Source organism: Podarcis muralis, chromosome 15, assembly GCF_964188315.1.
Source record: "Podarcis muralis chromosome 15, rPodMur119.hap1.1, whole genome shotgun sequence".
NCBI lineage: Eukaryota > Metazoa > Chordata > Lepidosauria > Squamata > Lacertidae > Podarcis > Podarcis muralis.
In genome coordinates this window covers 1962151-1988511 of record NC_135669.1, presented here as the reverse complement: position 1 = coordinate 1988511, position 26361 = coordinate 1962151, and the positions used below count along the sequence as shown (strand labels likewise).

At 46.4% G+C, this 26361-nt stretch overlaps 1 protein-coding gene across 4 annotated transcripts in view; it reads right to left on the bottom strand.

Annotated features, from left to right (window-relative positions):
- Positions 1-10594: 10594 nt before the first annotated feature.
- BMP1 (bone morphogenetic protein 1) overlaps positions 10595-26361 on the bottom strand; it is a 130585-nt gene continuing 114818 nt past the window's right edge. For 3 of the 4 annotated variants that reach the window (XM_028708405.2, XM_077919582.1, XM_077919583.1), the window contains exons 16-20: positions 19451-19576; positions 16676-16803; positions 15821-16034; positions 14736-14986; positions 10595-11262 (exon numbers count right to left, since the gene is read on the bottom strand). In XM_028708405.2, the coding sequence (XP_028564238.2) occupies positions 11128-11262; positions 14736-14986; positions 15821-16034; positions 16676-16803; positions 19451-19576 (854 nt within the window). In that variant the 3' untranslated portion in view covers positions 10595-11127. Of the gene's footprint in view, positions 11263-14735; positions 14987-15820; positions 16035-16675; positions 16804-19450; positions 19577-20416; positions 20843-26361 lie in introns of those variants that run through there. The other variant, XM_028708406.2, reaches the window with a different exon arrangement.

Here is a 26361-nt window from a genome sequence, read left to right as displayed (position 1 = left end):
GGTATATAACACCAACGAAGCTGGCAAAAATGTACAAAGTCTGTAACAAATGTTGGAGATGCGGAGAGAAAGAGGGTACATTCATGCACATGTGGTGGGAATGTAAAAAAGTAAAGGGGTTCTGGGAAATAATATATAGTGAATTAAAGAAAATGCTGAAATATAGCTTTGCAAAGAAACCAGAGACCTTTTTACTGGGGATAACGAGAAAGGAAATAAATAAGAGGGATGTCAAACTCTTCCAATATGCGACAACCGCAGCAAGAATGCTAATAGCCCAAAGGTGGAAACAAGAACAAGCACCGACTCTGGAGGAATGGAGAAGCAAATTAACAGACTATGCGGAGCTGGACAAATTAACAGGGAAAATCAGACTTCAAAGAGACCATAAATTTTTGGAGGACTGGGGAAAATTCAGAGAGTATTTGAAAACTGTATGTGAGGGAAATACAACGCTGGTGTGTTTTAAGGAAGCTTTGTGAAAACTAAGAAATATCGTAAAAATGTAAATAAGATGACAAACAGTTTAGTTAATGGCGATACTATAACTGAGAAATGTGTAAATAGGAAAATGATTTTGGATGATTGTCAGAGGGGTTGAGGGATGTTCAACAAATACAAATATGTGATGTGGAAATGGAATGATTGAAGGTTAAATGGAAAAATTCAATAAAAATATCTATAAAAAAAAGGAAGAGACTTGAGAGAGCTTGCTTGCGTAGTCTTATCTGCTCCATGCGGCCTCCCACTCACACGCTCCCACTGATTAAAGTGTAGCACGTACCACTACTGACTGACCCTTGAGCTGAGGCAGGCTGTGTGTTTTGTTAAGTACCCACCACCTAAAGAACAAGAAAACTATCAATGCATATCCTGGCCTTCTGGCCTTCCCGAGGACGGGCTGTGGGAACACCAACCTCAGGAAACCCACCAGTGGATGTTCATTGTTCCCCTCAAGGGAGGGAGGGGTGCAGTGTACTTGACTGTATATCCCAAGGATCATGGGGGAGGGTGGTATCCAAGTTGAGGACGTGACCTCTCACTTAGAGGATTATGGAGGAAGGGGATGTCCAAGTCCGTCTTTCCTTTTGTTTTGTTTTTTAATAACATATTTATTGAAATTTTCCAAAAATCCAGAAAAAAGAAAGAAAGAGAGCAAACAGAGAAAAAAAATTGAAAAACATTCACCGTTTAAGCCTTATTTTCAATGACATATTTCCAAGACTTCCCCACCCCTCCCCTTCTTGTATTCCAATTCCATTTATTTGGTTCAACAAGTTCTTATCCCCAATTTTTGACCTTATTGTATTTAGTTCATTATTATATTTAGTTCATTTTATATAACCAATTTTACCTTATAAACCTCAGTCTTTATACATTAGAATCTTTTTCTAAAGTTGACCCCAGTTCCCTTCCACGAATTCCCCATTTTTGTACTCATAACAAAACAAAAGAAAAAAAGAAAAAAATCAAAATATAATTATACACCCTTTGGATTCCCAAGCTCCACCCCCCCCTTTCCCGGTTTCGATCCCCAATGTCCATCAGTCTATCTGCTATCAGCCTGGAGACCTCACATCCGAGGCTCTTAATTCTCTCTCAGTTCCTTTTTGCCGGTTTTTTTTATAGTCCTTTATATCAAACACCAAATCTCGGAGAAGCTCTGTCTTGATAATGTCCATTTTTCTTCCAGCCAGACCTCTATATTTAAAAGTGGAGCTCAAATCTTGTTTCTTAATCCTTTTGAGTCTAAATGTCCCAAAAGCTCCAACTTCCATCTTGATCAAATTTGTAATCCATAGGTCTTCAGATCTCCACATAAGGAGATCACTCCATTCTTCATTCTCCAATTCAAACCAAATTTTCATCATCCAGTTCTTATATTTTCCTTTATATCCTTCCTAACAGGCCTCTGGCTTTCCTTCATCTTCTGCAGCATTGTAACTCCTCCTTCCTTTCCCTCCAGATCTTCATGTATCTCTTGTTCCACTTTCTCAGATTTCTCAAATTTCTTTTCCTGCTCAGCTGCAAAAACTTTTGGTTCCGCTACAAGGACTTTTTGTTCAGCAACAAAGACTTGAGTCAAGTCCCTTCCAGTTTCAGTAAATTTATTTACTGTTTCATTCAGTGTAGTTACCCTTGTAGCCAAAATATCACTTTGTTCTTGTAGCTTTCCCAGGAGATAAAAAGTCCTGTTCAGCTCAATGAGTATTTTTCCACTTGCAGCCATTCTTGTAATGTCCCAAAACCCCCTCTAGAGGGATTATGGTTACTTAGTATCCTTCCAGTTCCAACCCAAAAGTCAAAATAACTTGTTCTTCTTTGTTTTCAACAATTTATATCCAAATTGTAACAAATCTAACCAGCAAAGGCACCAGAAACAAAGTTCTCTTTTTATTCCCCAACTTTGACAGCTAATTTGACAGCTGTCAAAATCTTCTGTATCTCTTCAACAGGCTCTGTCACGGATCACTCACGGATCCCGGGGGGTTGCACTTCAGCTCTCAAAATCAACTCTTATCCTCCAGCAAAATTACTTGTACTGTCCAATCGTGAAATTAATAACTTTTATCCAGTAAAGAAAAGGATATTCTCTCAACCTTAGTTATCTAGTCCTTGCTTTAAGTTGTCTACAAGGTGGGGAGACGGACTTCCCCTTTGCGCCTTCCCCGATCGTGCCAAATTCAAAAAGAAAATTTCCCCTTTAAGTCAAATTTCCGTATTACTCACGGGTTGTTGCTTTTAATCCAAATGTTCAAAGGAAGAAGTCAGCGCTCTCCGTCCATGGCATGCGGCTTCACTCAGCAGGGGAAGCAGAGGACTCTCAGCACCGCGCCGCTCCCCATCCCCCGTTCCGCAGCCTTTAAAAAGGCTCCTTCGCGGGTCGGGGGGCGCAAATGGTGCCCGCCGAGTCACCAAGTCCACAGGCTTCCACGCCTGTGGTTTTTAAGGGTCCCCGTGTCGCCGCCGCGGCAGGACCCGACCCCTGCTGAGCTGATTCCCTCCGGAGCTCGGAGGGAACCCGCCATTAGGCGATGGCGCTAACCCGGAAGTCAAGTCCGTCTTTCCTTTTGAAGCAAAATGTCATTGAAATGGGGGAGAAATGCCTTCGCACGAAGTCTTGGGTTTGCAATTTTGGGAGGGGAGACTGTCTGCAGCACTGGGGAGCGGGCCGGCTGGCGAGGCCCCCTAGATCTAGAGCCCTAGGCTTCAGCCTACTTAGCCTATACATAAATCTGGCCCTGGAGCCAAGGCAACACTTATTTGCAGTGTGAAGCTCTCCAGCCAAGGACTATATTGAGAAAAATGCAAGTGATAAGTAAATTGTGCACAAAAACACTTATTTCAGAAGCAAGCCAGCAATAAACCACCTGAAGTAAGTGAAGTTAACTCTTTATTAGATGAAACAGGATATACACAGGAGTGCCAGGTCTCCTGAGCACAGCAACTCTTCTTCGGTATCTATCAGGCAGTTGTGGAGACTGAAGGTTCCCTGACTTCTCACAGCTGCCTAAGTCTCCTTCTCCTGGGTCTTTCCCAAGCAATCTGAGACTCTACTGCCTGCCTGCCTTTGCTCCTCCCGCTTCATGCCTCTCCCAGTGCCGGAAGACATGGGGGAGAGGGGAGGGGGAGACCCCCGTGCTTCTTCACCAGCCTGACTGATATCTGCCTCTTGACCTTCCTCTTTCACTTCTGCTTCTGCTCCAGAAAGTGTGGGGCCTGTTATAGTCTGGTCCAAAGGAAGTAGCAGAACTGACAGCAGTGCACTGTGACTTGTTTGCAAGGCATTTTGAGGATAAAATTGTTTGCATCCGTCAGGATCTTGACTCTGCTGTTATAGCAGATGAATCTCAAGAGGTGTCCAGAGCACAGTCTAGTCCTGTTGCGTTGCATGAGTTTCAGTTGGTAAGGCTCGAGGATGTGGACAAGGGTGACCACTTGCATTCTGGGCCCTTGCCCCCCTTGGCTGATAAAAAACTTCTCTGCTTCTCCTTTACATCTGCAGGTGAGGCAGGGGATGTGCTGGACTGTTGTCTTGCCTCAGTAATGGACTGGATAAGAGCCAACAAAAAGAGGCTCCATCCAGATAATACGGAGGCACCTTTAGTGGGTGGTTCCCTAGAGCGGACGGCTGGGAGGTGGCCTGAAGGGGTTGCACTCTCTCTGAAGAAGGGGGTACACAGCTTGGGAGTGCTTCTGGATTCTTTGCTGTCACTTGGGGGACAGAGTGCCTTCCATCAGCTTCAGCTAATGGTGCAGCTGTGCCCTTATCTGGACAGGGAAGGCCTAACTACTGTTGTCTATGCTCTGGTAACCTCTAGGTTAGATTACTGCATGCATTATATATTGGGCTGCCTTCGAAGACTGTTCAAAAACTTCAGCTAGTGCAGAATTCAGAGGCCAGGTTGCTCACAAGGACATGATGATTTGAGCATATGATTTGAGCTGGTCCAACTACAGTGGCTGCCAATTAGTTTTTGGGCCCAATTCAAAGTGCTGGTTTTGACCTATAAAGCCTTAAATGACTCAGGGCCCCAGAACCTCAAGGACCACCTCTCTCCTTATAAACCTACTCAAACTCTGAGATCATCTTCTGAGGCCCTTCTTCTTGTGCCTCCTCCATGAGAGGTCTGGAGGGTGGCCACATGAAAACGGGCCTTTTCTGCAGTGATTCCCTGCTAATGGAATGCTCTCCCCAGGGAGGTTTGGCTGGTACCTTCATTATACATCTCCAGGCAGAGATGTTCCTCTTTAATCAGGCCTTTGGCTCATTGACATCTGATGCCCTTTTAAATGTGTTCTGGTGAAGCTGCCTGGACGTGGTCAGAGATGGCCTTCATAACTGTGAAGTGAGCCACTGATCTCAGATAAAGTCCCTGTTTGCTTGCATCAACTTATATCACATCACAGCACTAGCTTGTCTAACAGAAAGAAGCGCGCTTTGGCACTTGTGGCTTTTGCTCAGTCTTTGCAGGAGGCTCCCCTGAGTTTCCCCCCTGCAGCTTGAATAAAGCCATGCTCTTTCTACTCGCTGTTGTCTTCATTGGCTCAGAGAACTGGCAAAGCCCAGACCCCTTAGAGGTGCTCATTGCCATGAATAGCAAAATCATGCATTGCTCCCTACAAAAACCTGAAACATTCCAATATTTTGAAGAGGTTTTGCACAAGGCCACTGTTTTCATTCAGAGAAAAAAGATAAATTTCAATGTGCATGCTCACTATTTACAGTGCAGTGATTTTAATATCTAGCTCCTTCCAAGCAGGTTGTTTAAACATGTAGCAGTCGGAGTAGGGAATAGGGCCACTTTGTTTGGTATTGGGGGAGCCACCCAAAGCAAAATGGCTGAATCATGCTCAGGGGAGGAGCCAATGGACATTTGGGTGTGGCGTTAGAGAACTCTTACCCATCACCACACACATGGCAAACCACCTGCCACAAAAAAACATAGATGCTAATGAGTTTTCACATGAGTGGTGACTATCAATATTTTTCTACTTATCACATGTTCTGTGGTAAGGGGAAATCCATATTAAATGTGAAAAAGTAGGAGCTGGTATTTTGATGATGACATCATGTGGACGCCATAAAAAAGGAGTGTGTACGAGAGCGTCATGCCAATTCTACAATGAACTACTTCTGGTAGAACTCTCAGTCTCTCTCTCTGGTGTGAAATCTGCTTCTTCCTCACGGTGCAGTCTGATGCCGCTGACAAATTGTTTTAGAAAAGTGATTAAGTTCTGCCTGGTCCTCTAGTTCTTCAGCTGCATCGAGGGCACACCAGGCAGGAAGCTAAAGAAGAACTTTATTAGCACTTCCCCAAAAGGCCAGGAGCAGGAATCTCCCAATTCCACCCAAACACAACTAGGTCCAGGGCAACCCAGGGTCCAAAGTACACACACATATCTAAATGGAAATGGAGGCATGGTCCTAGCCTCAGTAACAGGGGGAAAGCTGCAGCAAGGCAGGGGCATGTCCACATCAGTGGGGCAGGATGCGGTTTGCCCACTGTCTGCCCACACTAGCGGGCTGAGAGGGGGCGTGGATGTCTTAAGGCTTATATTTTCAGATCAGATCAACACATCAAAACAAAGTATTTCTCAAGAAACTACCGGATAGGTGTCAATTGTGACCAGCGCTGTGAATACAGGGCTTCTTCACAAGTCAGCAGTGGGAGTGCAATGAACGCAAAGTACCGTAAATGTGAATGTGTACTTTGTAGCTCTTAGGAAAGGTTTGATTCCTATGGAAAGCCTTGTCGCCCCTGCTGATCATTCCCATAGCCAAGTACTGTTTACTCTGACTGCCAATAGCTATGCACTGTCATGCTTCCCCCCAGCCTTGCCGTGTGACCTCTTTTTAACTGGAGGTGGGACCTTCTACATTCAGAGCACCTGATCAACCCCCCCCCCCCATTGCTGGTTGATTTTTCTATATGTTTAATTCAAGCAATACTTACCTTAAAGGTAAAGGTAAAGGTACCCCTGCCCGTACGGGCCAGTCTTGACAGACTCTAGGGTTGTGCGCCCATCTCACTCAAGAGGCCGGGGGCCAGCGCTGTCCGGAGACACTTCTGGGTCACGTGGCCAGCGTGACATCGCTGCTCTGGCGAGCCAGAGCCGCACACAGAAACGCCGTTTACCTTCCCGCTAGTAAGCGGTCCCTATTTATCTACTTGCAGCTGGGGGTGCTTTCGAACTGCTAGGTTGGCAGGCGCTGGGACCGAGCAACAGGAGCGCACCCCGCCGCGGGGATTCGAACCACCGACCTTTCGATCGGCAAGCCCTAGGCGCTGAGGCTTTTACCCACAGCGCCACCCGCGTCCCTTAATACTTACCTTACACACAAGCAAATGTGCTGCCCTCCTCACACTCTCCCTAGCACTGTGCAAAAGAAAACAAACAGAAATATAAATGACACCCCCCACCCCAAAGAACCCCAATTATTTAGGACATTTATTTACTATAGAGGACAAAAGAGACTCAAGAAAGAGCATGCACTCTTGGATCCTTTCCCACCATGAAACTTGGCAACTGTCTCCCACTTTTGGCTTCCTGCAGCTTTCCTTTCCTTCTGAACTGGAGTCTTCACATGGGACACATTCGTCCATCTCAATCTCTTCTTGGTCATCTGATTCCTCTTTCCATAGCTCAGCTCGGAGCTCTGGTCTTCGACATGCACCACTCTTCAGTCCGCAGTTGTCATCTTCCTGTACGGATGGCACTTGGACACAAGGACTCTTGTTTTTCCATTTATTGCATGGCTGCTGGACCTCATTTTCTAACTCTATGCCATCTTCATTATCCAGAAATATATTTAAAGGTACATTTAGGTGGATGTCTATAGGGACGATTCTGCGCTTCTTCAGGCTGGGCTGTTCAGTAGAGCTGCATTTGACAGTTGCTTTGCATGTAACTCCTGCATTGCTTTTTCTTCCATGCTTTTGCCTTCTCTTTCCTCTTGAACATTTTGCTTTCCGGAAAGCAGTGGGTGACTCACATATCTGCCCGCAGGAGCTGCCACAACAAGATGAGGTGGGGCTCTTACATCGGTCTTTGCTGCTTTTGTTACTCCTTGAGAGGGAGCATAAAGACTCCTCGGACTTGTATACCTTTTTAGTTTTGGTCCAAGCAAAAGGTGAAGAAGGATCTTCACACTCCCTTTGCTGCTCCTCTGATCTTTCTCTCTTTCTGCTACAAGATGTTGATGGGGCTGCAAAACCAGGCATTTCTTCACATCTGCTTTTGCATGTGATCTTGTATGTACATTGGTTCTTCCTGGGGCACTTGCGCTTACATGGAGGTGAACAGATGCGGGCATCTTGTGGGACTTTGATTTGAACTGGTATGCGGTAGCTCTGTGTGATGAATTCGGCCATAGAATAGGTGACCCCTATCTTCTTGGACAGCTGCCTGGGGGTGAGGCCCAAATCCTGCCACCTGGTCTTGTCGATGTTCATTCTACTGTTACTTTCCAGCTACCCCATCTTTATGCCCACCCTTGCTCTCCAGAGCTTGCAGTGGTCCTTGGGGAGCAGGAGTTCTGTGACATCAGTAGCTACAGAGCTGATGTCATAAGCATGACTGCACCTTAGGTTAGTATATGTGTCACATACAAGTCATTTTTGTTTTAAATAGCCTCTTGCGGTAAAAGAGAAATCCTTCATTTAAGTAGTTCCTGATTTTTGACATTGCAGGCAACACACCTGCAAGAATGTTTATGGCAGCATTCTGGCAGTCCAAGAGCAAATGTAGGAACCAAGTTTACCTATCATTCCTTTCTGTTTTGCGATCCCAGGACGAGCTCACTCTGGTGCCATCCCCCAGCCAAGGAACGAGGGCTCTGAGAGGCTGCTTCCCTGGAAGAACATCACGGCAAGGGGCTGACCTGCCCAAATGAATCTATTGGCCAGAGAAGGATCTTGCTTCCACCACCCTGCTTCAAAGAACATTTGGGCTCCCACTGCCATTTGCTATGGGACAAATAGTGAATCCTTTCCCTTTTAGTTGTAACTGAATTAACTGTGAGTCAGAACTTATCTGTTATTTTAATGAATTAATATCCTGCTTTGCAAACTGTCATCAAAGTGGTTTACGGCACAGGGGTGACTTTTGGTACTCTTTGGTAATATGGCCCTGTGAGTGTGGCCAAAATTTGGCAGCCCCAAATGGATTTCAGTTACGGATCTTCTAAATTTTATTGTTGTTGTTTAGTGGCATCCAACTCTTCGTGACCCTGCCTCCCAGAGTTTTGTCAAATTCATGTTGGTAGTTTTGAGAACACTGTCCAGCCATCTCATCCTCTGTCATCCCCTTCTCCATGTGCCCTCCACCTTTCCCAACATCAGGGTCTTTTCCAGGGAATCTTCTCTTCTCATGAGGTGGCCAAAGTCTTGGAGCCTCAGCTTCAGGATCTGTCCTTCCAGTGAGCACTCAGGGCTGATTTCTTTCAGGATAGATTGGTTTGATCTTCTTGCAGTCCATGGGACTCTCAAGAGTCTCCTCCAGCACCACAATTCCAAAAGCATCAATTCTTCGGCGACCAGCCTTTTTTATGGTCAGCAGAGCTAAATTTTATACCCCCTCATATTGGCATCCTGTGTGGGGGAAACCACCTGCACCGCCCTAAATCTGGCACTATCCAGCCTCACTGTCCCTGTGCAGCTAGCTCCACTGGAGCAGGAGTTGCCATTGGATGTTACTTCCCAGCAGGTCACCTGGTGTTAAAAGGCCTTGTGGAGCAGGTGCTTGCTGCTGCCAGAACAGAGCAGGCGGATACATGATGAGTCAAACCTGTGTTCCATTTAACTCAGTATCATCTAGAGCAGAGTTTCCCAAAGTTGTCAAGTCCCATCAACCCTAGCTAGCAGTGGCTCTCAATAATTTTAGATGGGGGACATTCCCAGCTCTACCTTGAGATGCTGGCAAGTGAAACTGGGACCTTCTGCATGCAGAACAGATGCTCTGTCGCTGAGCTACAGAGCTTCCCATGTCCTCACCTCCCTCCTGTGATAGTGAAGTTGGTTATTAGTTATCATGCCAATAGCAGCTAAAATGTGTAGACAACAATAAGGAACTGGATCAGCGCACACTACGTTAAGTGTTGGACCATCACAATAATATTCCAGAAGATAATCCTCTATGATATGGATCACATCTGGCCCAATGCTTGTTTTGGGTACAACATACTGTCAACAATATGTATCCATATTGGTCAAAATATGGTCAAGCAAAATGGTCAAGTCTGCATTCCTTTTAAAAACCAGTTGCAATAAAAGTTCTCAATGCTTTTCTGCTGGCCAAATATCTGGCTTCTAGAATTGTGAAAAAGGACTGTGGAACATTCTACTATTCATGGTTCCATGGAGATACATTTACAGTCATCTAAAAGTAGTTTGGGCATTCATCCCCCCAAGATTCAGACAATGAATTCCACAGAAATTAGGAGAGTTGAAAGAACAGGCCCCCAAAAGAAACTGCAGCTAAGCTGATGCCTGAGCTGAGGACATTGAGAGTTCACGGCATCTATTTCCAGCGTCAGAGGAAGTAGGCCTCCAAATCCCACTTGCTGGGGACCACAAGTGGGGAGAGCGCACTTGCACTGTTTCACTTGGCCACTGTGAGAAAAGGATGGGTCTTTGGCCTAATCCAGGAGCGCTCTTACTTATGTTCCCACTTGAGCAGGAAGTGAATGGCAGGAATAATGAACAGGAAACCAGAAGGGAAGGTGATCACTAGAGAAAAAACAAACCATCCCAAAAGGAAAGTGCAGCTGGAATGGGGGGAAAGAAAGAAATGGCCAAAACCCCGTTTGAAACAGCTCCAGAAAGAGAGTTGCACAGAACCAGAACGAAAAAGGAACCCATGAAAATCACACGGTCATTTCAGGAATTCTGGTTGTAGTACTTTCCCTTTTTGTAGGTCTGGACAAGTGGGGACTGCAAGTTCTGCTTTTATTCCAATTAAAAATTTAATTTAAAAATAAAAAAGTTAATGAAGGAGCAAGAAGTTTTCAAGTTACATTTTTCTTGGTAATGGAATATTTTTTTTTTAAAATCTCAAATAGTAAACGTTTAAAGAGGCTGTTGTGCATCTCTTGAGAAGTACAAGAAAGAGTGTTTATTACATCATTACAACAGATAAGACAGCTTCTGCAAGCATGGCAGTCTCTCCACTGCATTTGGGTCTGTATAGTCAGACACTTTGCTGGTCAACCTGCTTTATAGAGTTTATAAAGGAAAATGTCTGCCATAGGTTGGATTTCCCAGCATTTAAATCATAACCTCCAGGACTGGGGGAGAGCCGTGCAGACAAAGAATCAAATTGTAAATGGAAGCTGTGAAGTGGTTAGTCCTGGAGACACTCTGCTCAAGAAACAAAGAGGCACAGAAACGGACATTTGTTTTTTAAATGAAAGGACTCCCCCGAGACAAGTCTGTAGAAGCAGCTGGCAGCACCTTTGCTTTTGCTTGAGTGTTTCACACTCTGAGGTGTATTGTGTTTTTCTCCTTCCAGTCTATTTGAATTTTCTCCAGAGTGTCTTTTTTCCTTTTTCTGCAGACAGTGGAGACCTGCCCCTCCAGTACTGGAAGGCTTGCTCTCCTTCGTAGGGTGTTGGGCGGCCAGAGATCACTTCCGTGTGTGCAGCGTGTCCTGGAACTTGGTACTGGTGTACCGCAGGTGGAAACCCTTCTTGTTAATGGTGTCATCTGAGTGGAATCTTACCATCACAGAGTCACCAGCAGAATAGACCTCTTCTGGAGGCTAGCAGGAAGGAAGGATCAAGAGAGAGAACAGGTAAGATGAACTGGGGAGACACGATTCCTTCTCAACCCTAAGAGGTAAGATCCTGCCTTCCTCAGGATAGGCAGGCTTATGTTCCATCCGTGCCCCCCAAAATCCACTTTCTGTACCTTGAAAACCCAAATCTGTGCTTGAAATTAGGCAAGTCAAGCAGTGGTGGTTGAATTTGCATTGGAGGCCGAGGTGATTGGTGCCAGTAATTAAGCCTCTGCAAAGAGATGTCGGGGGGGGGGGGCTTGACGGAGGGGGGCAAGGAAGCTCCTCCTTTCTCAGCACCCTCCTGCTTTTGCCATTATCCTGGCAAAGTGTACTGAAGTGTTGCAAATACACTACTTTTCAATTTTGCTTGCCTTTCTATTTGGCCTCTCAGTTTCAAGTGCTGCCTAAGGTTGCACCAAGTGGTCTCACAAATGCATTATAATGGGAGAGGAAATGTGTTATAGTAAAATTGCTGGCGAACAAGGGCTGGGGATTTCCATGCAGCCATAAATATACCTAAGTGACCTTGAGCCCATCACTATCTCCCAGCCTAAGCTTCCTCACAGGGTTATTGTGAAGACAGGAAGGAACCATATTTTCTACCATGAGCTTTATGGACGATGGGGAGAATAAAAATGTAATAGTTAGATGGATAGATAAGTGTTTGAAAAGAGGGGAAACTGTCTTTGCTACATTACTTAAAGTCTGTAAGGGATGTAAGTGAAGTACAGACGCTTCAGGTTAGGCGTTTTCGGGTTGCGCACCGGGCCGAACCCGCAAATACTGGAATGGGTTACCTCTGGGTTTTGGTGCTTGCGCATGTGCAGAAATGCTACATAGTACTCTGCGCATGTGCAGAAGCACCGAATTGCAACCCGCGCATGCGCAGACGTGGCCCTGCGGGTTGCGAACGTTGCGGGTTGCGAATGTGCCTCCCGCACGGATCACGTTCGCAACCCGAGGTTCCACTGTACCCATGACATGTACACATGATGATGCAGCAGAAATTTCAGGCTACTGCTGTAGAAATCTATGGTGCAAATCTTACCACATTTTTCGCTCCATAGGACGCACTTTTCCCCTCTTAAAAACTAAGGGGGGCGGGGAGTCTGTGCGTCCTATGGAGCGAATGCAGGGGGGAGGCAGGCAGGAAAAGCCCCCAAGAGCCGCACACAAGCTTCGCACGGCTCTTGCGGGCTTTTCCCCAGGAGGGAGAAGGGACTGACGCGGCCAGTCAGTCCCTTCTCCCTCCTCGTAGAAAAGCCCGCAGGAGCCGCACACTCCTTAAAGGGTGCACGGCTTCTGTGGGCTTTTGTGGGAGGTGGGGGAATTGCCATAGCCGCGTGCAGCCTCTCCAGCCGGGAGAGGCTGCGCAAGGCTAAAGAAGCCAAGACAGCCAGCGGGATGGATCCTGGCTTCCTCTTTAGCCTTGCACAGCCTCTCCAGAGTGGGATGGATCCCGCTCGCTGCCTTGGCTTCTTTGCTCTTTGGGGCTGGGGTGGGGGGGACCCGGGCTTCCCCCGCAGCCCCGAGAAGCTCTAGGAGAAGCAGACAGGCTGCGCACATAATATTTTTTTATTGATTTCCCCCTCTAAAAACTAGGTGCGTCTTGTGGTCCGGTGCGTCCTATAGAGGGGAAAATACGGTAATATGCAATCCTATCCATGTCTACTCAGAAGTAAACCCCAGTGAGTTCAATGGAGCTTACAACCAGATAAGCAGGCATCTAGTTACAGCCTTAAATGCTTAATTATGGTATCTATTCTAACAGGGTTTAATCAATCTAGATTGGCTGCAATAGTGTTTTTAGATTTCTATTTTATTCCAATTGCATTTACAGTGGTACCTCAGGTTAAGAACTTAATTCGTTCTGGAGGTCCGTTCTTAACCTGAAACTGTTCTTAACCTGAAGCACCACTTTAGCTAATGGGGCCTCCTGCTGCTGCCACACCACCAGAGCATGATTTCTGTTCTCATCCTGAGCAAAGTTCTTAACCCGAGGTACTATTTCTGGGTTAGCAGAGTCTGTAACCTGAAGCGTCTGTAACCTGAGGTACCACTGTATTGGGCTTCATTAGATCAAAATATTCCAGCAAGGGTTGGAGTAGAAAAGGATATGGAGTCAGGCTCAGGTTGTATGGCAAATCAGTCAGGAGAAAGAAGTCCACAAAAGAGGAGTTCAGTTCTCTTCTGTGCCCCCATATTACTAGGTGCTTCCCGCTTATGCAACAATGTTAAAATATGTTTACAATGGTACCTCGGGTTACATATGCTTCAGGTTACATACGCTTCAGGTTACAGACTCTGCTATCCCAGAAATAGTACCTAGGGTTAAGAACTTTGCTTCAGGATGAGAACAGAAATGGTGCTCCGGCGGCAGCAGGAGGCCCCATTAGCTAAAGTGATGCTTCAGGTTAAGAACAGTTTCAGGTTAAGAACGGACCTCCGGAACGAATTAAGTATTTAACCCGAGGTACCACTGTAATTATCTCTATTTTAGCAACATTCTCAACAGGGCTCATGCAAAACATTTCTGTTGCCTGAGGTCAAAGAGAAGAGGTCACCCTGTCCTACTCTATGAACTGCCAGCTGACCAGACTGGCCCTTGAACCTGGCTCTCCCACGGCCCCCGAGGGCAGCCAGCTGGCCAGGTGGCACACACAGCGGGGGCCTCCCGCCCTGGCTGCTGCTGCTCCTTGCCCCCCTATTACCTGCCACCTGAGGCAGCTGCCTCACTCTCTGCCTTATGACACCCTTGATGCTTAATGGGTTTTTAAAAGTGGGTTTTTTTAAAAAAAATAACATTATAGCATTACAGTGTTATAGCACTGTACCTCTCTTTCATGAAAATAAAAGAAGGCTAACTGGATTATCTTTTTTTACTGCTAATTAAAAGAGTGATAAAAAAATGAACCAGGCATAAATGTCAGCTATTGCAATGGTTATAAATGAGCTGTGATAGGGTCATATGCTCATTATGCCTACGTAAATGAAAGCAACCCTTCTTTTCAAAAACCTGCAACAGTAGCACTGAAGGCATTTGTTCCTTCTTCTGAAAAGGAAAGATGGAAGAGCCACAGGGAAAAGGCACGCTGTCCCTGGCAGGGCCACCTGGCCGTGCGGATGTGCCTGTACAAGTCCATCCTGGGGCTCTTGGGAAGATAAATTTTGTGCTGTTTTCATATAGACAAAGAAACAATGGGCATCCTACAGAATTACAGTCTTGCCCCTGGACACCATAACAAACGTTAGAAACGGTTTGCCCAAGTTCTAAAGATAAGCAATTCACCAGAGTCACTTCTTCTATCATATTATATAGATATGCATTCTGCTCCTGTCCCAATTTTATCATCTAAGTGCTTTGTGCCATCTTTGTTTTGCGTTTCCGCCAGAGAGAGACTCCTGGAACAGTTGCACAAGAAGAGAGCAACAGGGGTACTAAGCAAGTAGCTCACCCCAGAGCCGCAGTAGCGTCCCAAACGGGGGGCTGTCCCGTCATAGCCATCAAACAGCTCCATGTAGTCATAGCCACAGTCTGCCTCTTCCTCAATCTCAAATGTCTGGAAGATGAGCTCCACCCCATAGCCTTCTTCAGCCACAATCACCCATTCGCACTCCGAGCCTCCAGGGTAGTTGTTGTCTCCAAACTGGGCATGAGAATAGAGATCCTTGGTTTTTACTTCAGCTCGCATCTGGCCTCCACATTCTGGAAATAAGAACAAACACACAGTGGAATTCTTGGTTGTCCCAAAAGAAAGTGCACCCTTCACACAGTGAGTAAAGCAGACAAGATGAGTCATTTGCTAGCCAACAGAAATCCCACCCCACTCTTCTAGACAGCTGGATTTGGCTAGACATCCCTTAGCTGGGATCTCAGACTAGGAAGCTGCCTTCTGTCCATCTAGTCTAGTGTTTTCAGTTCAGTTTGGCAGTGGTTCTCCAGAGTCCTGAGTAAAGTCTTCCTCATCACCTGCTTCTTGAACCTTTCTTTCCTAAACTCACCGTACCAGGACTTGAACTCGGGACCTTCTGCATCTAAGCATGTGCTCTATCGCTGACCTATTCTCTCTCCACCAGGGCACTGACAAATGGTTCCCCATGGCACGCGCTCACTAGGGAAGCGGTGAAATAAAGGCGTTTGGTCATCTTTAAACATTCCTGGGGGACTGGAGGGAGGGAAAGTGAGATGTCTAAGGTGTGCCCACTTATACAGTAGGGCAGGGATGGTACCCTTCTATCCCCTATATGTGAATTACTGTTTTTTGACCAGAAAACCCTGGTGGATGAACCTTTTGTGATGGGATTATCTGATGCATCAGCTTATTTTATAAGGCCTTCATAGCTACTATTCTGGTTTCCAGGGCTATTTTTCCAGCAGGAACTCGCAGGTACTCAGTTCCTGCCCCTCTCAGGTGAGTGCCATTGCCATTCTAAGAGAACGAGGGAGGAGCTCACGATGGGTTCCGGCACCTCTTTTTCTAGAAAAACAGCACTGCTTAAGACCACCCATCTTTGGCAACGAACCAGTGTGGGGTGTTACCTGATGTGTAGGTTGCCTCAAAGCCTTTTCTTTGGACGGAGTTATCTGAAAAGAACCTGAGGAACATCCTGTTGCTAGAAGAGACAATGGGGTCTGGTTCTTTAGACCCACAAAACCGGCCCAGGACAGGAGCTTTGGCGTCTTTCCCATTGTAAACTTCCAGGTGATCATAAGTGCATTCCTGGTGGCCTTCGATATCCAGCTCCCTGATGGTCTGAAATAGGAAACTTGCTTACAAAGACCGTGGGCAGCAAAGTGCATCGTGTGGCTTTACTGAAGACCTGCTCTGCGGAGGGGATGGTGGCCACAGGCCACATCAGACTGCCTGGCCTCACACGACAAGACATTGCTTTGTCATTCATTCATACCCTCTTGCCTTGGCGGTTTCCAGCTGGAAACCCCGATCATGACTCTCAAGGCTTAGTATTGACACTACGGCTGCCAGGTGCTGAATCCCAAGAAGCTTCACTTTGGTGAGCCAGTTCACCTGGAGGACTAAAGTTTTTAGTTTTATGTTTGTATGTTTTATTTCACATGTGCATTGCTTTTTACTGAAAGCAGCCCAGAGACATTTGTATTATGGAGTGGCATACAAATAACAAAGATTGTCGTCTCCCAGAGGTGATGTTTCAGGGTTCTTGTTTTTTTTAATCATCAGCAAAGAACCACCCTTCCTTCCACAAAAATTCTGTGGAAACCTGTTGTTATTTATGGTAAGGGACTCCCCACCTGACCCCTTATTTGCCCGCCTCTGTTCCTGGTGAGTTAGAGGACTGTCAGTCTAAATGCAGTTTGAAACCCTGTTGATCTATGCCTTGTTTTTCCTTCTAACACTCTTCTCTCCTGCTCAGTTACCAGTTTGACACGGTGTCCTGGCGTAGTTGTTATTGCCCAGGTGCATTCCTTCTTGCTTGGGTATTTATCAGGCCAGTTTGGGCTGGTGATGGTTGCAGTGATGGAAGTCATCTTGTGATCACAGCCAGCTGTAAGAAGTGGGACTCAGTAAACAGACAGATGCCATGAAGTCTACTTTCTATTTCCATTCCATCTTTCTTTATCCACCACATACAAGGTCACTACAGACAGTTGTTGATGAAATGGCCACAGAGAAAATAGGAAGGACCCTTACTAATCTATCATAATATTTCTCAATCTAGTCTTGTATTGCCTATACCGGACAGGCAGCAGCTGTTTTAGGCAGAGGTTTTTCCCTTTCAGCTAATCTCTTTCCTTTTAACTGAGGTTAGCAGGGACTGTACCTGCAACCTTCTGTATGAAAAGCTTGTGCTCTAAACCATGGAGATTTTCGGCCTCCCTGGGAATTAGATATAATGTTATGGATAGTCCAATGGGCACATTAACACTGCCTAAAATATTATATAGCATTTTAAACATGCAAAGTGCATTTAACTTCTGTCTTTGCCCCTCCACAATCCTGTGGAATAGGTCACAGTCTATCCCCACTTAGGGCCAAAAACTGAGCAGGGTAATTCATACCCCCATTGCTACAAGTCTACCAAGTCTCTCCCCTCAGCAACACCCACCCACAGCTCCTCCACCCGGCTTCATTCTAGTTCCACCCATTAACCCATCAGCCATGATAAATAAATTGAATGCTTGCGTTTATAGGTAGCGTACCTCTGAAGATCATATGCAAGGGCATATGTTAGTTTCCCATGGCGTTTGGCTGGAACCAAGAGTGCTGGACTTGCCCAAGGCCACAGACAGGAGCACAGGGGAAAGGTGGGGAGACTGAGCCACAATGCGCTATCCATCTCCCTTCAGTTAATTTACACCCCACCACAAAGAAACCTGCCCAAACATATTCCCTTTGAATTTACCTGCTAAATACTCACTTCCCACCCAGATTCCACCACAATCAATTCTTCTGCTTTTCTCTCACTCATTTCTCCTCTGCTCATCCTCCCCTAAATAAAGCTCTTTCTGGTCTCATTCAGGCCTGCCCAGAACTCTCCTTAGATGCCACCAAGGTTGTAACAGCAGATGGATCCTCTGTTCCCCACCCTCTAGGTTTCTTGGGGAGAAAGTGCAACTGTTGTCCTGGAAGAACACACTTGATGAGCCAGTCCAGCCTGCAGCCACTGTGCTGCCCCCCCACCAAGCTCCTCCAAAGTAGCAAATTGTTAAAAAAACACACGTTTGCATGAATGCTACTGCCAGAGCACCAGAAGCCACCAAACAACCCAGTATTGAGATCCATGGAGTTTTCCCTCTTGAGATGACAGTTCAGGGGCAGTTTCTTCCATAAAGAGCACAGCATGATGAACCACACCGAAGGGACAGTGGCCGACCCACCCCTGTGAATCTACAGCACAAAACAGATCTGATTCTTGATCTTCTAAATCAAGTCTGGCACCTTCTGTGCTGAACCACACAAATTCTAGTGCCCCCAATAACTTTCAAGTGAGAGCAAGCACAGTACATTTGCCAGACTAGTTCTTCAGCAAGCAGTGAAACAATCAGGCCTGGAATCTGGGATCTGTGTAACAGTACATTGCATTAAAGCAGGGTAGGAGAACAGGATCCAACCCATGGGCCAAATATTGACCTCCCTAACCCTCTGCAGGCCATTTTGATGGGTGGATGCAGACTCCCTCCTGCCAATCACCCGATGTCACAATGGCAAAACAAAAAATACTTATTGGCGGACACAGCTGGAGTTGCACCTACAAAGGAGGAGCATTTGCACTGCGGATTCTTGGGCTTGCTGCCAATGCAGATCCCAGCCAGCTTGCTGTAGGTGCCCATCAGCTGTTGGCTGCCTACATGAAGTCTGCTGGGATGTGCTGTGCTACCAAGTTCCTGAAGTGGAACTCCCTTGTGCAGCTAATTGGGGCAGGCTTGCTGCCAGCACCAATAAGTAAACTGGCCCTGAGAAGAGGCACTTTTAAGGCTTCAAATTGTTCCACAGCAGCCGCATTCTCACCTGCCCCACATCTGATATCACATATGACATCAGAGGTGGGACACATGGGTGCCTCACAGGGGGAAATTGTGACCTATGCTCTAGGGCCTCTTGACGTGTGCAGGCTACAAGTTCCCCACCCCTACATTCAAAGCAAGGATGGGGAACCTGTGACATTCCAGATGTTGTTCCTGCTCCCACTCCCATCAGCATCAGCCAGCAGGACCAGGGTTCAGGGGACCTGTAGTCCAACATCATCTGCAAAGCCACAGGCTCTCTACCCCGGCATTAAATACTACTACAAAAACCTGACCCTGGCCCCATATCTTCCCTTGCCCATGGACACCCTTAGTTCCATGGGACGCAGGGGGCTGCCCTATGCCCTTGCTTCATCTAGCCCAGTCTTGCCTATTCTTAACTGGCAGCAACTCTCCCGCTTCTTAGGCAGAAAAAGACCTTTCCTATCCCCTGCTCCCTCTTCCTGGGGATGGGGCCAGGGATTGAAACTGGGGTCCTCTGTATGCAAAACATGTTAAGAAAGTGGTCAATAGCTGACACGTATTACACAGGTGGAGGGCATCTATCTTGCATCGCTGGACCCAACCAATCTTTTATGCCTATGGATTTTCAGACAAGGATTTTGGCATTGGCACTGGGAGATCCACAAGGGGGACCCTTTTCACCAAGAAAACCATGTAACGCACCTTCTTTGCAGTCATGCTTGTTGTCGTGCAGCACAAAGCCGCTGCGGCACTGGCACTCGTAGCTGCCAAAAGTGTTCAGGCACTCGTGCTGGCATCCACCATTATCCTTCGAGCATTCATCTTTGTCTAGGAAAGAAGCGTCACTTGCTTAGCAGCTGCCCCCTACTGACCAACACAGTTATTGTAGACAAAGTGGCATCTAGATCAGCTGAATTAATTTGAAAACTGGCAACTTCCAGTGTCAGTGAGCCCATGGCATGATTTCAGCAAGATTAAGTCCTTCATAAATTCTATGGTTTACCACATGATTTGAGTCCTCCCTGAACAAGGGAGAACAAAACACAATGACACTTTGGGCCAGTTTATGCAATCAGCAGAATAAAACAGTAGAGCTATTCCTGGGCGGTAGCAGTCCTCAAGTAATGGAAGTGCCCCCCCCCCCCCAATGAAGCAGCATGTCAAGAGCAGTTTTGTCTCGCCTTCTCCCAGAGAAATGTGCAGAGAGGGGCCTTCAGGAACTGCCTATAGTTGTCCATAGTCCAACAAAAGCTTTTCCACTTGAGTCTGCTGACTGAATAAACTGGACTTTTCATGCCACTGCTTGCCTCTTCCTTGGTTTATGTTAGGCTAGGTTAGTGACTGTTCTTCCGACGGGGCCATTCGACTCCAGCACCTCCCCCGCCCGTTCTCAGAACGCAGAAAGAAACTACCAAAGCACCAAGCTACTCTGATGCTCAGCAGCACCCAGATTGGCAGGACAGCCCCCATTAAGTCTCTCAGCAGCACAAATCAGGATTCCACAGTATGCGAACAGTAAAATGGATGGTGCCAGAGCCCATAATCCTAGCCAAGACTACCCTCTATGTACAGATGATGCTACACAGCACATAACAAATGGGCATAACCATTACCTGCTTACTGAACAGATGAGCAAGAAGAAAAACAGACACATGGACAACAAGGAGATGCAGGAAAGAGACCAGGACATGGTGCCCCTCTTTACTTATCAATGGAAAATGTCACAGACACAATAAAAAGGCAAAAACAAGGTCAGCTGGTCAATGACAAACCAGAGAAATCGAAAAACAACAGTGAATGTTAAAAGCACCAGCAATCAGTTCAGTCAAGAAAGGATTTGGGGAGTTCTGTTGGGGCAACGAATAGGGCTGTTTTCTTGATGGCAAAACCTCCAAGCTTAGGGTAGAACAAAGGAGGGGGGTTCTCCCTGTCTTGGGGAACATGAGGAATACTGATGAACCCATTCCTTTGGAGGTGCTGTGGAGTTCCTGAGAAACAAATGGAAGGGCAGCCAAGTTCAGTATGGGGCTTGTGTGCGCTTCTTCAGGCGAAATTTCAAGCCTGGAGGACGCATTTTCGGTAGCTGGTTCTTTTCTGAAATGAGAGAGGGAGAAAAGATGAGAGGAAGTACAAGGGAATGGGCTGAGGTGGGGAAAAATAATGTTACTTTTAAATAATCAGTTGGAGGGGCATGCAGTGAGAGGCCATACTCTTACAGTGCATACCACAAACAGCCAAATTAAGAAGCAGCTAAGATACAGAGAGGGACACAGCTACAGGAAAGAGAGAGACTGCATCAAGAAGAGGCACTGCAGTCTGGTTGAAGGCAGAGGGGTCTAATAAGCTAATTCAACCTAAAGCACAGTTCCAGGACCTTCAGCCGAGCTTCAAGTGATGGCTATCAATACAACTTTGGTGTACCTGTTTGCAGTAGAGACAAGGTTGAGACCTGGGACCCACAGCTCAAGAAACATCCTTGTAAGATGATTAAGATCCTACCCTGTTAAATCAGCAGAAATTCTGGGTATGCCGAACTGTGGCATCCTAATCTAACAGCACAAAGAGAACTGAGATTTCCAGGGCCCAAAATCAAAGCCCCCCAAAATGGCTCACTGCCAGATTGCAGGAAGCAGCATTGGCAGGAGGCTCAGGAAGGTGCAAGCCAGAGGAGGATTGCTGATGCTGCATAAAGGAGAAACGTAATGTACCGGCACGTTTTTCCCCTTTGGGGCAAACAGCAGTTTGAATTTGGGTTATGAAAAGAGTGCTGTGGGAAGGGTTAAAAATACCTCTCCCCCACTTGATTTGGCTTCTCTACCCTGCTTAGAACTAAAACAAAAAAAGAGCAAGAACTTAAAAGCCAAAATGTTGGTTACAGATGTGCTGTTAGAACTCTGGCATGGCAAGCAAATTAAGCAAGCCAGTAGCAACTGCCTCCCTTTCTCTCTCTGCTTTCAGGCAACCTTTGGTCTCAAGCAGGCAGAGGGCTGGGACAATTCTGCCGCTCACACCAATACTGTCCACTTAGTTGTCGTGTTCTGTCCCTTCCCACTTTTTTTGCCTGGTACTCTAATCCAGTGCATCTCAGGTGTATACACATTCACACCATCCTCTCATTTTTCTCAGAGGAAGAGATATATATAATTCCTTTCTTTTCTTGGGCAGTTCTGCTGCTGCGTCTTTGGCAGGTGGGCCTTTGCATGCACCCCGGTGTGGGGAGAGGCCAGAAGACCTAATGTTCCTCTTTAAAGAGAAATTTGCTTCCTCACTAGGAAAGCTGGAAGTGATTACTCCCTCTGGGCTCCAACTGCACCAGCTTTCCTCAGGACACATCCCAGGAAAAGAGTTGATGCAGCCTAATTGCTCCTTTACCTGTTTCTGATTTGGAATAGGGTCTACTGGAACTCTGCAACTTCTTACACCAGAAGGCCATCCATGGAGATGTCTAACTTGAAATGACACTGACCTGGCAGTGTTGGAACCTCTGGTATAGTAAAGAACACAAGGTGGCACTTGCGTACCTTTAAACCTTACACTGTGCACACAGATCCCAGAGCACTAAAGCACACAAGCCTAAGCCTGAGGTTGCGTGCATTTCTGAATCACAAACACAAAAGCTCTACCAAAGCAGATACAGCAAACAACAATTTAAGCAGAGCTGCATTATGCTAACATGTAATGGCCTCTGACTCTAAGGGCTGTTTGGATACCTGTTGACAAATATCACTGTTTTACATCTGCCTAAATAATAATAATTTTATTATTTATACCCCACCCATCTGGCTAGGTTTCCCCAGCCACTCTGGGTGGCTTTCAACAGAACATTGAAAACAGAATAAAAACTCAAACATTAAAAACTTCCCTAAACAGGGCTGCCTTCAGATGTCTTCTAAAAGTCGGATAGTTGTTTATTTCTTTGACATCTGATGGGAGGGCATTCCACAGGGCGGCCGCCATACTGAGAAGGCCCTCTGCCTGGTTCCCTGTAACCTCACTTCTTGCAGTGAGGGAACAGCCAGAAGGCCCTCGGTGCTAGACCTCAATGTCCAGGCTGAATGATGGGGGTGAAGATGCTCCTTCAGGTATACAGGACCGAGGCCGTTTAGGGCTTTAAAGGTCAGCACCAACACTTTGAATTGTGCTCGGAAACATACTGGGAGCCAATGTAGGTCTTTAAGGACTGGTGTAATATGGTCTCGGCTGCCACTCCCAGTCACCAGTCTAGCTGCCGCATTCTGGATTAGTTGTACACAGTTTCTGGGTCACCTTCAAAGGTAGCCCCACATAGAGCGCATTTCAGTAGTCCAAGCGGGAGATAACTAGAGCATGCACCACTCTGACGACACAGTCTCCAGGCAGGGATGGTTTCAGCCTGCGTACCAGATGGTGCTGGTAAACAGCTGCCCTGGACACAGAATTGACCTGTGCCTCCATGGACAGCTGAGAGTCCAAAATGACTCCCAGGCTGCGCACCTGGTCCTTCAGGGGCACAGTTGCCCCATTCAGGATCAGGGAGTCCCCCATACCGCTTTATCACTACCCGAAGGAGTCTCAAAGCGGCTAACAATCTCCTTTCCCTTCCTCCCCCACAACAAACACTCTGTGAGGTGAGTGGGGCTGAGAGACTTCAGAGAAGTGTGACTAGCCCAAGGTCACCCAGCAGCTGCATGTGGAGGAGTGGGGAAGTGAACCCGGTTCCCCAGATTGCAAGACTACCGCTCTTAACCACTACACCACACACCACAAGACTTCATTTTGAATCAACAGAGAAGCACCAGTACCTTCAGCACTTCCAGCTGCCCATGTATTCCTTGGTTGGCAGAAGCACCCTAGGATTGCTTTCTTACCGTCTGCCATCACTCTGGTGATCTTGTCCTCTTGCTGATGTGTGTGCTCTAAGGCAGAGGGATTCATTCTCATGCTAACCAGGCCTTGGGTTAGATGGTCCTCAGGGTCCTTCTGACACTACTGTTCTAGGATTCTACAATTCCTCAAGTGGACTCAGTGGTCTTTCTGCTGCCTACACTTTATTCGGCTCCAGACACAACCCACTGTGCTGAGAAGGGTAATTTTCCCCACAAGAAGAGCATGCGCACAAATGTGTATTTGCTAGAGGAGCTGAAACACCAAGTAGTTTTTTTCCTGCATTCCCTACAAGGTTTTGCTACACCAGGGTCCTAGAGAACATTAAAATGGCTTCTAGGGAGCTATTCTTCAGTTACTCTAGGTTGTTTGAGCTACATCACTAGGACAAGTGACAAACAATGGGGCTTGAGACAGTTTTGGAAAAGGAATCCAATGGAGGTTTCATCCTGCTGCTGGGCACCTGAAGGTGTGCTACTGTGACCTGTGTGAGAAGAGACAGAAGGGCAGGAATTGGTTTATAGCTTTGCAAGTTTTGCATCTTTGGTCTTTGTAGAAGCAAGAAAAAAATGTACTTCCCTATTTACATTTTCTGCACATTCAGCATAAATATTTGTTGTCAAGGTGGCTAACAATTATAGATAAAATATAGCGCAAGGCAGGGGTGCCAGGTATAGGGGCTGCAGGGGCTTCAGTCCCCTCAATAATTTGAGGCAGGGGGCCCAGCCCCACCAATATGAAGGGGGGCTGTCACCCCCCACCGCCGCCAGGTGCCCTCCACGCATCCTTGCCCCCTCCTGGCACTTGCTGCGGGGAGACGGAGGCCCAGCGTGGAACCCAGCTCTGCCCTCCCCATTCTCCCCCCGGCGTGCGAGCAGGTGTCACATGATGCACCCCTCCAATGTGGGGAGCAAGTGGGCACCCTGGCGCAAGGCATGCTGAAAAGATGAAACCCTTATATATAGTTGGAAGAGATAAAAAGCAAGAGAATCTTATAATGTATATTTTAACATGAAATCAAAGCTAACCAATGTCTGGGGTTTGTTGAGCTTAAATGATGGTTCTGAGCTAATGTTAAAAAGCTGCCTATATATTTAAATATGTATACTGATGTACTTATACGATATAAGAACGTGATTATGTGTAATTTTCTTTATGGTTATTACAAGCAAGCAAGCAAGCAAGCAAGCAAGCAAACAAACAAACAAATAAATAAATAAAGGCAAAGACAAAAACTGCAAAATGAAAAACAACAGCTAAAACTGTAGCAGGTTTTGAGTGTTATTGATTTTCCACGTAGTTTCTGCTGCTGGCATTTACCTTTCTGCTTAAAGATCCCTCTTTTATCCCAAAGTGAGAGATGGAGCTGCATTTAATCTATTATTGTCACTCTGTCTCCTCTCCTTCTTTCCTGACGGTTTCACACAAGTGGCTTTAACTAGTTCTTGATTCAATCTTTATCTTTTTTTTTTGGGGTCACGTGACTATAAACCTACATTACCCAGAATGCTCAGCTGCCTTGCATATGCCTCTCCTCCGCTTTGTCTTCTGCCTGAACAATGGCCAAGCCCAACAGAATTTAAGTATTGCATATAAAAAGAATTGTTGTCTTTTTGCTCCCTCGTGCCTCTCACCTCTCCCTCTCCCTCTTCCTTTTCTTTCTAAAAAAGAAAAAACAGAAAATGCTGACTGTTGCCCTTGCGCCACCTGTGCGCGCCCCGGTTGTGTGCTATGAGTGACCCACCAGCTGAAAGTCAAAGCTGCAAGCCACAGGAGCCCAGGGATCCGGAGAGCGCCTAGCAGAGGAACACGCCCCCCCCCCCCCGGCAGTGCAGCTCTGGTGGTTTTCAAATCATAGGTTTAAAGGAATCTCTTCCTTCATGCAGAGAACTGTTGCAGAGCTCACCCAACATAATAAGTGATAATAAGAATAAAAAATAAGTATGACTATTATATTCTATTTACAGATAGGTAGCCGTGTTGGTCTGCCATAGTCAAAACAAAAAAAATTCCTTCCAGTAGCACCTTAAAGACCAACTAAGTTAGTTCTTGGTATCTGAAGAAGTGTGCATGCACACGAAAGCTCATACCAAGAACTAACTTAGTTGGTCTTTAAGGTGCTACTGGAAGGATTTTTTTTTTGTTTTTATTATATTCTATATTAGACTGATACCTTTTAGGTTTAACTTTGCAAGCTTTCGAGCTACACAGAACTTGTGAGGCAGGAAAAGGCTGATGTTCACTGATGGCTTTTGTCATCTTCAAAAGGCATTGCTCAGCTCTAACAGCACTTCAACAAACAAAGTCTGCATGTTACTTGCCCTCCTGATGTGGTGGCACAATGCACATCCAGAGCAATACTCGGAAGACAAGGATGCCCATTGAAGGGGCTTTGCACAACTTTCCCTCGTTGCCCATTTTCTGCCTCACTGGAGTCTGCAAATGGCAGCATGAATGGGGTGCAGCTTGTGGAGATTGCTGTCCATCAAGCAATGGCTTTTCCCAACTGCTTTGCCCCCCCCCCCCCCGCCTGAGGAGCCCCTCCCAGACCACGACTGGAGGACAGCAGAAGCCGCTAGGGAGAGAGAAGAGGAGTTCAGGGATATTTCTTTAAAAAAATAATTCAGTTGTGTGTCCTTGTTTCTCAATTTGATCCTCTTACATGGTGTTGTATGTTTTGTGGTATTTTATGCATTGTGACTTGACATTATTTTTTATTGATTATTGTTTAGTAATTCTTTATTGTAACG